Genomic DNA, 14043 nt, shown 5'->3' with positions numbered 1-14043 from the left:
TAGGCTTATAGTGAATATCAACTTTCTAAAATTAAATTAGGCTAATAAAAGAGAATGTTTTATCAGTGATAATACATTTTATTAGGCTATATAAAACAAATATACAGCTCACAATTAAATAATATTAGCCAATGATACACAAAAATATATTTTTCTAATTAAAATGGCCTATAATGTCACAAATATAAAATATAAAAGGCCTATTCATTTGGTATTAAATACTAAAGTATCTCAAATAACTGGCACAAATAATAGGTTACAATCGATGTTTCTGTAATTCGATGGCTGGTGTTGTTTGTATTAAAGTTAAGTCAATTTGTATCAAACAACACTGAAATTGTATATTAAATAATCTTCCTTTTTTTAATCATGAAAATAATCTCAGTCATTATTTAAAGGCTAATTTGATTTGACAAGAAAATAAGATACTCGAAATGCATGTCAAACAACCATACCTTGAGATGTATAGGTCTATAATAAAATGTGTGGGATGCTCATTTTATAGGCAGACAAAAAGAGAACGTATGGGTTGATAAAATATTTTCTATTGGCTCATGGTCTCCCATAGAAACGGTGATGCAGTTATGAAGGGGCTGGGTTTGACACCAGCTGAGGCGGATCTCCAACATGATTACAGCACACACAGGGCTGGAACATAATTGATGACCTAATTGCAAAACAGGGGATCGACCGCGGAGACGCGCTCCACTGAAAAAGTTGACTTGTTCTCCCACCAGATTCCCAACCAAACGCAATTGATGTGAGCAGAGGTGCATACGAGCACTTCTTTCCCACTGTCGCACCTTCACACTGCACTTATCCACCTTAAGTTTATTTTTATGAATGATTATCTCTCGCAATACATCTTTGGATACCTCGGCTACACCACGAACTCACCTCGGCACATCTTTCTTGAAGTCTAAACGCCACCAAGACTTCTTCAACCACAAGCGCACTTGGAAAATACTCTGAACTTCACATTTCTTCTCTAACTGACGCTGAAGTAAACCTCAACATGTCTATCACAAGTCTGAAGTCTGATTCCGAGACGAATAACGTTTCCATAGAAGAGGAGGTAAGAATATGGGAATTAATTTTTTTGTCAAAAGTTCTGTATCATAATGTCTTTGGTTGAAACGGGTTGTGAGCGTGGCTACGAAGTCTAGCCTGGAAGAGATGTAGAGTAGCCTGCAAATAGTTTTTCTCCCCGAAATTGTAGGCTAATTAATGATCAACTGATTGAATTGCATGAGAATAAGGGTGTGAAGTTACCTTTTAGGTATGGTTTTCTCAACAAAAAGTCGTTCGATTCCATTGGAAGCTCTGAAAAGGGTGTGCCTCCGTTTTTTAAATGGACGTTTACATTTTGTGATTGTAAGTAACACAGTATTATATATTTAAAACATTTTGCGAGACTTGCTGTCTTTAAATTCGGCCTACAGTAGATTATTGTTATGGCCATGTGAAATATTGGTTTAGACTATAGCCTAATTGCGATGACATCTGTGCTGAATTTCAAGATTTTATTTGCTCTTAAACTCCCAAATCTATAAAATTGCAATTATTACCATTGTAGGTTATACTTAATTTTAAGCATTTTAACATTCGTTTTTCAAATCCACAATAGGCCTAAATTTCAGGTTTCTGTCCTGTCTCTGTATGGACAGACCCACCTAATTTCATTTACTGCGGATGAGCTTCAGCTCACACGATCGGCACCTAACAGAACCTGGGACTCTTTATGCCATAATACACATTTCCGATCCTTATCTGATCTGTGGTCAGTAAAGAAATGTTAAATGTATTTCCAATCTTGCAGTGTACATATTTTTTTTACTGTCCTATCCACTGCACATTAGGCCTAAATTTCATTTACATGTATTTTTATTTATCTTTTATTTAACTAAGCAAGTCAGATTAAGAACATTCTTATTTTACAATGACTACCTACCCCGGCCAAACCTTCCCTTAATAACCCGGAAGACGCTGGGCCAATTGTGAGCTGCCCTATGGGACTCCCAATCACGGCCGGTTGTGATACAGCCCGGGATCGAACAAGGGTCTGTAGTGATGCCTCTAGCACCGAGATGCAGTGCCTAAGACCGCTGCGCCACTCGAGTCTTTATCCCAATCACTTATTTAATTTTGATCCAGATTTCCGCCATATACCTTTAGGTATGGTTTTATTGCCTTTGCCTTGTATTATTTAGGCCTACACACACTTGATGCATTTTTTAGCCTTCAACAAACATTCAATTGTCCAAGAAACCATATTGTTCTGAGGTTAAACCAATTAAAATCATTACATGAAATCTGTTTACAGAGAAGCTTATCTTCTATTCCCTAGTCAGATGTTCTAATTAGTCCAATGAATTTGTCTAGATGGGATGTGGCTTACAGTACAGTACGTGCCTTAAACTTGCATGGGAGTTTTGTCATCGGAGCACCTGAAAAAAGTTGGATCCGGGCTGTGGTTCGCAGGCGTGGGTCAAAGGAAGGAAATGGTGTCACACTGTGCACTGTTGTCCGCCGCTGTTCCTCTGGCAGTCCATTGTGCTGCACGGGCCTCCCCACAGAGTGGGACCCAATGGCCCTTCTGTAGGCCTGTTTATTTCCTCAGCCACTGCAGGGTCCAATGGACAACATTACAGGCCCATGTTTGTTTTGAATTCGCATGTGGAAATCCAACCCTTTTTCCCTCACTAAATAATGGCTGCATTTACACAGGCAGCCCAATTCTGATTTTTTTTTTTAAAGTATTGTTCTTTTGACCAATCAGACAACCTCTGAAAAATATCTGATGTAAAAACATAATTTAGTGGAAAAAATGTTAGTTTTGGGCAGCCTGTGTAAACGCAGCATGAGTCATGAGGGGCTGCACATCACTCCTTTGTACTTAGATGGTCTCAAATTTGACATTCCTCCAGTCCTCACAATTTAGGTGGTGTTTGTCACCATAGTACATCCTTTGTTGTTTTTTTTATACTGCATGTTCAAGGATTTGGGCTGACATCTGGGGGGGGGGGGGGGGGGCTTGCAGAGGGAGCATTCCTACAGTAGCCTAGTCATTGAGGTGTTGTGGTATGGTACCAGGTAGAGTAGTGTTGCAAATAGATTTTGTCCCACCACACCAAACGTGATCACTATGCACAGGTTGAAATATCAAAACAAACTCTGAACCAATTATATTAATTTGGGGACAGGTCGAGAAGCATTAAACATTTATGGCAATTTAGCTAGCTAGCTTGCTGTTGCTAGCTAATTTGTCCTGGGATATAAACATGGAGTTATTTTACCTGAAATGCACAAGGTCCTCTACTCTGACAATCCACACATAAAATGGTCAACCGATTAGTTTCTAGTCATCTCTCCTCCTTCCAGGCTTCTTTTCCTTCTTTGGACTTTATATGGCGATTGGCAGCCAACTTTCATGAGGTGCATTACCACAACTGACCTCAGTTCATATTTCAATCACCCATGTGGGTATATGCTTCTAAAAACCAAAGACGAGATGGGAGAGGCAGGACTTGCAGTGCGTTCTGCGCAGTGGGTGCAATGATTGAATGTGTGTGAATTTATTTTGCAATGCTCGGGCACGTGTAAGCCAGTGGTATTGATCTTTATTTAGTCAACTAGGAATAGGTTAGTCTGTTAGTGGATGAATGTAGGAACTGCCATTTGTCCAGCACAGAGACATTTAGAATTAGTGTTATTTCAAACTGCATCAGAGGTGGACAATCCTCCCCTGACGTCGACTGTGTGTGCAGGTTTTTGTTTTAGCCAAACAGTAACACCTGATTCCGCAAATTCTTCAAATCAAGATGGCGCTCTATTTTCAGGGGGAAGGTTGTGTGCACGATATCCCGTAATATGTAAACGAGTAGAACCTGGCCAATGAATGTCCTTCAGACACGATTCATGTATGTATTATGCCATTTAGCAGACGCTTTTATCCAAAGTGACTGTCATGCGTGCCTGATTTTATGTATGGGTGACCCGTTTCAAGCGCCATGCTCTACCAACTGAACTGTACAGGACCACGTTTCCATACAGTCTTCTCATTGTCATGCTTGATTCTATTAATGTATAAATATAGGTTCCCTATCAAATAAATGGCATTTGAATCCTATGCTCTGGCCAATTTTTCAAGCTATCTAGCTGTATTTCACCTATTGGATAGCATTAAATGCACAGACATAGAATGCTGATTAGTCCATTCTATTCATTCCGTTTCTATGCATTTAACCCTGTCCGATAGGCGAAATCCGGATTGTTAACTTTTGAAAAAACGGGGCCCTAGAGATACTCAATACTGTTTATTTTATTTTTTTCCAGGTACGAACACTTTTTGTTAGTGGCCTGCCGGTGGATATCAAACCTCGTGAACTGTACCTGCTGTTCAGACCATTTAAGGTAAGCATGAGATTAGTTTCCGAGGCGATGGAAGAATTTGGCCTCCATATTTAACTCGTTGTCCACTGCAACGGAGACGGCAGACAGCCCACTCCTGTCATTGGCTTTTCTGTTCTGTTTTAATTTCCTGCATTTTTATATTAAAACATTTCATAATGAGAATAAACAAAATGCATATCAGTACTATTGTCTTTGTAACAGAACGTTTTAACGGACAGCTTCTTCGTCGGGTGCCAATGTAGCTACCTTCGTTTTTGACGTTTTTACAAAAGCAACTGCACATATGGTTAATTATATATTGTGACTCATCTTACAATACCACGGAGGACTCCAGAAATATTGAAAGTAGTAACGCTACATCACTGTTCATCTACACCACATTGTATATTAATCAAGATGTACAGTTACATTAACCCCCCTCCCTGACCAAAATGGAAGTGGTATCCCTCACACATGGATGGTCTTGTGGAATGTGTAAATGAATAGCACTGCTATTGGCCAACTATCCCGGTGACCCTACTCCCCTCCAGGTCAGGAAGATTAGGATTCTTCCATTTCCTTTCATGTGTGATTCAGGTCAAGCTTTCAAAGCAGTTCTATGAAATCACTGAAACCAGTCCATTCTCTGTCTGTTTTCATAGATTAGATTCCATTGGATATATTGTTTGTCATAGACTGGCTGTAGTCTGTACTATCTGCTGTTGTCTCATTCTGTATATTGGATCTGAAGCTTTATTTTGGCAATGGACCTCCCAACCCTTCCAGCTTGCTTTTTCTACAAGCAAAGATATGGTAGACAGGTTTTTTGTCCTGGAAAAAACACAGGCCCACATGCTTTTTAGTGATTTTGTATGAAGCAAAGTAGATGGGATTCAGCTGCCTCTGCTATTAGTTGTGTGCATTTAGTGTTCCATTTCTGTGTAAGGTGGCTTGCGTTTCCTGACTGGACTGAAACTCTGAACCTCACATCATCTTAAGTTGTTTAATTTCCCCATGTCTGTATATCAGGATTAGAAGACTCATCCATCAATACCACAGTCAGGCTAAAATCCCCTACATCCTCCAGGAATCTGACTCATACTGACATCCAAACCAAAGATTTCTTGGCCCATTTAAAATGACTAAGAATGATTCACATTAGTAATTCACTGGTTGTTGAACAGCCTATGAATTTGGTTGAAAGTTGTCAACAAACGGATTAGTTCAGGAGAAGGCTGGAGCGTCAGTTAACATCAAATACAGTTAGACCTACGGAGTAAAATATAATGGTTTCCTTTAAAATGAGACAAATACCTAATTACAGGTCTGTGGATTTCTCCATTTTCTTTTATCAAAATATCTGAGTGGAGTGCATGTCTGGCTTCCTGCATGTGACTTCATCGTTGCTAATTGGATGTCTTTTCTTACAGGGTTACGAGGGTTCACTGATTAAGTTGACGTCAAAACAGGTGAGACGCTTTCAGTTATTACTATAGCGGACTCATGGCCCCCAAATGAGGGCTATATGAGGAGTACACCTTGGATGGAGAGTGGCATTGTTCAGTTTTCTTACCACCATTTGGGTAATCAAAAAGTGGTACATTGCTAATTAACGTAGGATTGTTAACATTGGTCTAGTTAATCATTTTTCAATAGGAAACAACCTTCCCATGCAGTTGCCATGCTTTCATCTTATAATATTAAACCTATATGTGGTTTAGCTTCTGTTGTGAATTGTTTTCAAACTTAGTGATCCATCTATGCTCGCCTTGTCTAATGCATTTATGATTCAGTCCCATTGTATTCTGACCATTTACCTGAAGTGTACTTGGGCAGTGTTGTTCCAGTGCTAACCTGTTGAGGTGGACATTAGGGGCCCTTTGTCTCAGTGTTCTCTCCTCTCTTCCAGCCAGTTGGGTTTGTCACCTTTGACAATCGGACTGGAGCCGAAGCTGCCAAAAACGCATTAAACGTAAGCATCGGACCAGGCGGACAGTTGACAGTAGCCGTGAATAGTTGCAATGTCTTCATCCTCCCTGGACACAAGGATTTTGCTCAAAAATGTGTTGCTTTGTTTCTTTGTGGTATATAGCTACATTGCTTTACGTAAAGCCTGCATTGTGCTTTATAACTTGGTATAAGCCTTTTTAGAAGTCTTCTATCATTAGATTAGACCTAAAGGTGGCATACACAATCATGATGTAATCGAGTCATACAGAACAGAACTGTCATAATGCAGGCTTTAAGTTAAGAGTTAGGCTACATTTTTGACTCAATCTCTCCTGTCCTGTTTCTAACCTATGAGGTATGGTTGGGGGTTCACTGCTGGGCTAACGGAGTTCCTCTGATCACTCAAACAAAGCATTTTGTCTCTTACAATTCAAGGGCAGGGCCATTTTTGGAAACAGAGACCAGAATCCTGTAGACTTACGGTAGTTAACTTTGGTATAATTGGACACATCTTTCGTAATACGTTATAGCTCTCCTAATATGCATATCACTGCTTAGCCATATAAATATATCATTATAGAGCTACATTGGTAGTGTTTTGAACACCTTCTGTAATATAACTTCTTATTCTGTCACTACGTAGCCACATTGGCCATATCTAACACAGCTCTCATAGCCTTCCTTAGAGGAACATCACAGCCTGTAGCCACGTAAGCAGTCTCGCACTCACACACCAACGTACTCACCTGCATGTGGGCACAATGCTTAAGGCACAGAAACACAACCAGGGTCAACCACATCCGAGGCCAAGTCTTTCACAGCTTCCTCTCCTCGTTTCCTTCTCTCCATGAAAGGGCTCAATATGGTGGAAGTAATGTGCTGAGTACCTATCCAAACCATGCGTCCTTAAGCAGTCATGGAGAGGAGACTACTAGTGCCCTGTGAGAATACTTTAAAAAAGTATTCATCCTTCCACCTTTTCCTCTTTGATGTCGTCACTGATCTGATGTGGTTGGATTGGTCAAAACAAAAAAGAAACTTAACTTTTCTTATCCAGCCACGTATAAGATCAGTGGTTACCTTGATGAAGGTAGGGGGAAAAATATGCATTGGACAAGTATTGGAGCAGGGCCAATGGAGAGGGGGCCATGTAAGGCTGTTGACACACTTGCCCTAGGCCTAGACTCACCTAGGCCACCTCCTTTACAATACTGTGTCCCCGTCCCGTCTCTCCTCTCAGGGCATCCGTTTTGACCCCGAGTGCCCCCAGACCCTGCGGTTAGAGTTTGCTAAAGCCAACACGAAGATGGCAAAGAGTAAGCTGATGGGCACACCGAACCCCACTAATATCCACCCTGCTCTAGGAGCTCACTTCATTGCACGGGACCCATGTAAGTTGTTACGGCTTCACAACACCACTCTAGCCTCTACCCACACTCTCACCACTGTCTGTTATTCCCCCCTTCTCTCTTGCTTGGCGCGTTGCAGTAAACCCCACAATTGGGTGGAATTATCTAACTGAAGACTAACTCATCCGCCACATGCATGAGTCATCGGACTGTAGAGTTTTAAAAAATTCTTCAATCCAAAATTTCTACAGTATCGGTGCTAGTCTGACTCGGCCTAGACTGCAGGTGCCCCGTCTCTTGCCCATGCACCTGCTTGTTGCCCCTGGGTGGGAGGGGTGGCACTGGATGGCCCTGGCGTTAATGACCTTAGTGATGTTTAAATGGTACTGGGATGACTTCTACCGGGTTTAGTTATATTGTTTCCACTTAAAGGTCTACAATGTTATGACTGTAATTGCTTAACTTCGCTGACTGTAAGTCAGCCCAACGTAAATACTTCATACTTTTTATCAGGAATATTCACGCAAAGATGAAAGCAAGACAATGACGTTCCTACTTTAACTTTACAGTTCACATGTACTGTATAGAGGATTCCATAGGGTTTTGAGTGCAATGTTGTAGTTGGTGTCTATCTGCTCATTCAGTTAACAGCTTCTAAGTACTACTGATAATGTCAATGGGGGCATTTGCACAGATAATTGTTATACCTAAAACTGTTTCCCCGGCCCTTTTACCTCCTGCACGTTTCCAGATGACCTGACGGGGGCAGCATTGATTCCAGCGTCCCCGGACACGTGGACCCCGTACCCCCTTTACACCACGGAGCTGACCCCCGGGCTCCCTCACGGCGCCTTTGCCTATCCAGCAGCAGCTGCTGCTGCTGCAGCCCTCCACGCCCAGGTACAGGACCAACCAGTCTCTCTTCCCTTTTGCCCTTCCATCTCTCCACTCACTGCAGTTCAGTAAGAATAAAAGCCAATAGGCCCGCTCTTGACGTCCTCCGAGACTCATTAGCCCAGTGCCAATTCAATGCCTTGCCGCCATCCTTAAAGGTCAACTCAGCAATACAACGCCATCAAACATACGTTGGCATTGACGTCTGCAAGCGGGAAGTTACCCCAACAGAATTGTTGGCTCTTTTGCACACTTCCTTGAGGCATGTCCACTGGGATGAGCTGTTAGTTGCAGTCTTGGCAGATCTGTATTTTGTTTTCTATGAACAGGAAATTGCCCCGCTGTGTATGATATCATATAGTCTACCTTTAACGCTCTGTTACGTGTCAAAGGGACTTATACCACAGAGGAAGTTTTCTGATCTGCTGAACTAGTAGCATCCCCTTCGGTGTTCTCTACGCTAGTAGCATCCCCTTCGGTGTTCTCTACGCTAGTAGCATCCCCTTCGGTGTTCTCTACGCTAGTAGCATCCCCTTCGGTGTTCTCTACGCTAGTAGCATCCCCTTCGGTGTTCTCTACGCTAGTAGCATCCCCTTCGGTGTTCTCTACGCTAGTAGCATCCCCTTCGGTGTTCTCTACGCTAGTAGCATCCCCTTCGGTGTTCTCTACGCTAGTAGCATCCCCTTCGGTGTTCTCTACGCTAGTAGCATCCCCTTCGGTGTTCTCTACGCTAGTAGCATCCCCTTCGGTGTTCTCTACGCTAGTAGCATCCCCTTCGGTGTTCTCTACGCTAGTAGCATCCCCTTCGGTGTTCTCTACGCTAGTAGCATCCCCTTCGGTGTTCTCTACGCTAGTAGCATCCCCTTCGGTGTTCTCTACGCTAGTAGCATCCCCTTCGGTGTTCTCTACGCTAGTAGCATCCCTTTCTCTACGCTAGTAGCATCCCCTTCGGTGTTCTCTACGCTAGTAGCATCCCCTTCGGTGTTCTCTACGCTAGTAGCATCCCCTTCGGTGTTCTCTACGCTAGTAGCATCCCCTTCGGTGTTCTCTACGCTAGTAGCATCCCCTTCGGTGTTCTCTACGCTAGTAGCATCCCCTTCGGTGTTCTCTACGCTAGTAGCATCCCCTTCGGTGTTCTCTACGCTAGTAGCATCCCCTTCGGTGTTCTCTACGCTAGTAGCATCCCCTTCGGTGTTCTCTACGCTAGTAGCATCCCCTTCGGTGTTCTCTACGCTAGTAGCATCCCCTTCGGTGTTCTCTACGCTAGTAGCATCCCCTTCGGTGTTCTCTACGCTAGTAGCATGTCCTCACAGCCCCTCATTGATTCTCACCCGGGAAGAGCCCCACTGCTTCCTAGGTGTCTGGGTCTGAAAGCTGCAAGTGTGACTGGAGGCTTTAATGCATCCCCACCTTCAGAGTTCACTTCCTCCCTGCTAAGTCTGTATCCAGCCTCACACAGTAGGGCCATTAGGGAGAGGAGATCATATTAAATTACCTCTTCTAAATCTATGGAGGAGACTGGAGGAAATGGACTTGACTCAGAGGACAACCCAAGTAGGAAGGTCCAGGGACAGACTGATGGATGTATTGCCGGCCACACAGTTTACACCTGGAATCCAGGGGACACAATCTGTAGGAAAACATTGAAACGTTGCAGCTAGAAATATAATGAACAGATGTAATTCGCCTACATGTCAGAGCCATGTTCTTTATATATTTCTATCCGAACCTTCAACAATTGTCCCATGTTGAATGTGGCCCTGTTCTAAGGGGTTTCCCCCTAATTCCACCACTGCTTCTCCCTACAAGTGAGTCTTGAGGAAACTAGCCCATGATAAAGAAGCCAGCTATAGGACCCTTCAACCAGCCTTTCCATCGGTGTGCTGTAGGAATGCTCTCACTGCAAACTGAGGCAGAAAACACTAAAGTCCTGCCATTGCTAGCTAATTGCTGTCTAAGTGCTGGTGTTATGGTACAATGGGCTACACTGCAGTAGTCAGGCCCGGCAAGAATAATGGAAACTTTCTGCCACGGGTCATTTGAAGTTCAATGCCAAGCTCACTTGTAATGTATGAACATGGTGGAGTGTAACCCTGTGAAATGGGCAGCGATTGTTTTCTTTTTCATTGGATAAAGCAACCTCAGAAATGTGTGGTATTTACTGGGAGAAAACTGTTGGTCATGACAACCTTCTTTGGAGGTGTTAACTTACTGTCCACGTCCTTGCTTGGAACAGAAGCTTTTCTGTTTGAAATGGAAAGGAGCGTTCCTAATTGCCATCTGATGAAAGATCCCCCAAATGCTCTGAATTTGCTCCCGCCAACACTCCTGTCGAATGAATGAGGAAATACACTGAACTTGGTATAGTTGCCAAACCAATGAATTGTAAGTCTCCAAAACCAAAGCTTACCTTACATTTCCCGGTAGTTCACCCTGTCGTGGTCAAATTTCAGGTGTCTAGTTTGAAATCCTAAGGCAATAACTCATACACACTATGAACCGTTGTTCCTGTCAATTTGTACTGTCATGGGGTACCTGTTTGACGTCCAACCAAACTAGTTGGACCAGAGGTATGGAAAGGTAGTTGTCAATCAGTTGCTTTTAAGATGGAAATGTTTAACACATGGAATAGCTTGCTTGTCTCATTTCCATGAATGTCGTGTTATGATACTGTTCATTGTCATAGGGCAGCTGTGACCCACATTCCTATGGTCTTTGAATGACCAATGCTTAAAGGGACAGTTCATTCAAATCTCTTATGTGTTATGCTTTTAGAGCTTTTCAATATGTGACAAGACTTCAGTCCACAATTTGGATGAAGTTCATTTCTTTCCCTTTCTGTCTGAAGTCTTGTTTCCTACAGTCCTCCTGTTGGGAAATCTCACAGTTTGCGATCAATTGTTATTTTGTCTGACTATGGTTTCTTTGATCTCTAGATGCGCTGGTACCCTACTCCATCTGAAACTAACCAGCCAGGATGGAAGTCCCGGCAGTTCTGTTAGATAGTTAGTGAGTATCTTTATACAAGTGCTTTCATCAAGGTTTTTCAGAACATACAATATGGATTACATTAAAATGATTGAAAATGACTTGTTGTCCAATTTCCCCCTTCAGATGTATTTTGGGAACCAGACCTTCTCCGTCCAGTTGAAGGGAGGTTTTACTGAGCTCGTCATTAATTTAATCAGGTTTATTTAATGGACAAATGTGCATTACAGACCTATTCATGTTCTCTGGAGGGGTCTGAACTGACAACCTTGCCATCGACAGATTGAGCTGATTCCTTTTGGCAACTATTCTGGTACCATCTTAGCACTTCCAAACCTCACGTGAGCCAAGTAAACGCCATAGGTCATTATTTGCTGAAGAGAATAACATTCTGAAGAAGTTCTACATTATAAAGTGACTCCTTGGGTTATGGCCTAGAGAGCAAAGAGCTCAGTCATTGCATGTTGAAGTATTTTTGGCATGAATTAGAAAGCAGAGTTCTGTGTCCTTGTTTTTCTTAGTGCTTGTGTTGCCTCTTTACCTGGACCTAAAGTCTAGACAATGCTTCCTGTGTATTCCTGGTCTTACCTGTGAAAGATGGACTGTTGTGTAGATGGCTCCTCTTGCATGGACCTTGTAGAATGCTCCCCTAGGTTCTGACAATCCCAGTCTCCCAAAATATCAATGTCTATAAAGAGTATATTTGAGCAAATGCAAAGTACAAGTATTTTTGTACTTTTGTTTAATGTATATTTATGCATTTTGTGCTACTAAATAATGAACGTGTATGTTTGTTTAGGAGTATTTTGTGTTTTGGTGTCATTTTGATCTATAATCCTGTAAGTACTTACAAAGTGCAAATGTATTTGTTTGAGGGTCTACTGAAATATTCAAGAATTCTAACAGTGGCCCATGTGCCATTTGGACTGCTAAGAAATTGATTGCTGTAAAATGTTGATTATTCAGAATGTGAAACTGGACTACAAACATGAAGGGGTTGCTTTTGGAAGCCATTTTTAATGGCCTAGCAGGATTAGGTGGATGGAGAAATATACGTTTGCAGTTTAGAAAAAGTTTGTCTCTGGATCTGCTGAACATGAGAGATGTACAACTGTTCCCATTTTATGAATTAAACAAAGTGAATGCATTTGTTTTCTGATTGAATTAACCAGATCTAAACTATGCACGTCCTTTGTATTATGTGCAAGCTATGAGTTTGCTGACTTGACTCCACTTTACAGTACATCAGAGCTTAATTTCAGATGTTTCCAGGTCAATTCATTTTAAATGTACCATTATATTAGTCTCTCTGTATTACCAGTAGAGCTGACCTTCACCACCCACTCTGCCCTCTGAAGATGTTACGTGTTTCTGTCCAACCAAGCATGATGGCAATCTCAAGGGATTGTTAAGTGGCCATTTTCAATAGAACCAGCTGCTTATTTACATTGGGTGACGCACTGCTGGGGTTGTGTCCATTTTCATGGTCTTTTGTGGCCAGAATAAGCATTTATGGTATTCAATACAATTTTGGCTTATGACTAGTTGATACTTTCTGGACCCCAGGAAGGGTAGTTATATCATTTGAACGATCAAATAATTTAACATTAAAGCTAAGATGCTGACTTGTCAACACAAACTAATCCACATGGGGTAGAAATGAGTACCAAACTGCCTTTCCTGGCCTGTTCAGTCAATACAAACATTAGTTGTAGGCACTCTTGCTCTAATGAGTGGTCTCATAATGGGTGAAACAATGATTTCAGCAGCATGCTGTACACAAACTTGGATATGGTTTGTGATCAAACAGAATTAAACATTCAAACTTGAGTTCATAAAAAGCTAAGAATCAGTAGCTTGCCCCACATTACAGCAGCTTGACCTTCAGGAAAACAGGACATAACACCTGTGCTTTTATGAAGAGTTGATTTGACAGGATATCGATGACGCCTGCTGTGACATCATGCATGCTATGGATTAAGGACAGATGGGTGCTTCGCCGGCCATCTTCTGCACCAACCAAATCTGGAAGTAAAATGTAGAACAGGTCGTAGACATCCTACAATAAGGTCTTTCCAAGTCATTATTGTAATCAGTGAGCAATGAACAGAATTATGGTTGGTCATTCAAAATCTAGTGTTTGTGAATGAATCAATGAAATGGTTTTAAGTAGATTTGTAGCCTAGGCCTATTTGAATTGGTATGTGTTTGTAAATGGATTACTTTCACAACAGGTAAACTATTGGATATTAGCAAGTAACAGATTTAATGATGTGCATATAGTTTTGCTTACTCAGTTCGATACCCCAATAGCAATGAACGGACATACAATGAAATAATTCACCATATACCATTAATGATGAATAAATTGATTGAATGATGGATGGATTAATTATTATAACTATTGATCCCTGGGGGGGGGGGTCATAGACTAAAACAATGACATACATGTAAAAACAAATGATTTGTG

At 41.8% G+C, this 14043-nt stretch overlaps 1 protein-coding gene across 1 annotated transcript; it reads left to right on the top strand.

The window, feature by feature from the left end:
- Positions 1-663: 663 nt before the first annotated feature.
- LOC115166825 (RNA-binding protein with multiple splicing 2) lies at positions 664-12720 on the top strand. The gene is made up of 8 exons (XM_029720689.1): positions 664-1075; positions 4336-4413; positions 5823-5861; positions 6302-6364; positions 7583-7733; positions 8443-8591; positions 11522-11594; positions 11700-12720. Exons 1-7 carry the CDS (start codon positions 1016-1018, stop codon positions 11585-11587), a joined length of 606 nt encoding a protein of 201 aa, XP_029576549.1. The 5' UTR covers positions 664-1015; the 3' UTR covers positions 11588-11594; positions 11700-12720.
- Positions 12721-14043: the final 1323 nt, after the last annotated feature.

Source organism: Salmo trutta, chromosome 29 (genome assembly GCF_901001165.1).
Source record: "Salmo trutta chromosome 29, fSalTru1.1, whole genome shotgun sequence".
Lineage (NCBI taxonomy): Eukaryota > Metazoa > Chordata > Actinopteri > Salmoniformes > Salmonidae > Salmo > Salmo trutta.
The sequence above is the reverse complement of the archived record's forward strand: the minus strand, read 5'-3'. Positions and strand labels throughout refer to the sequence as shown.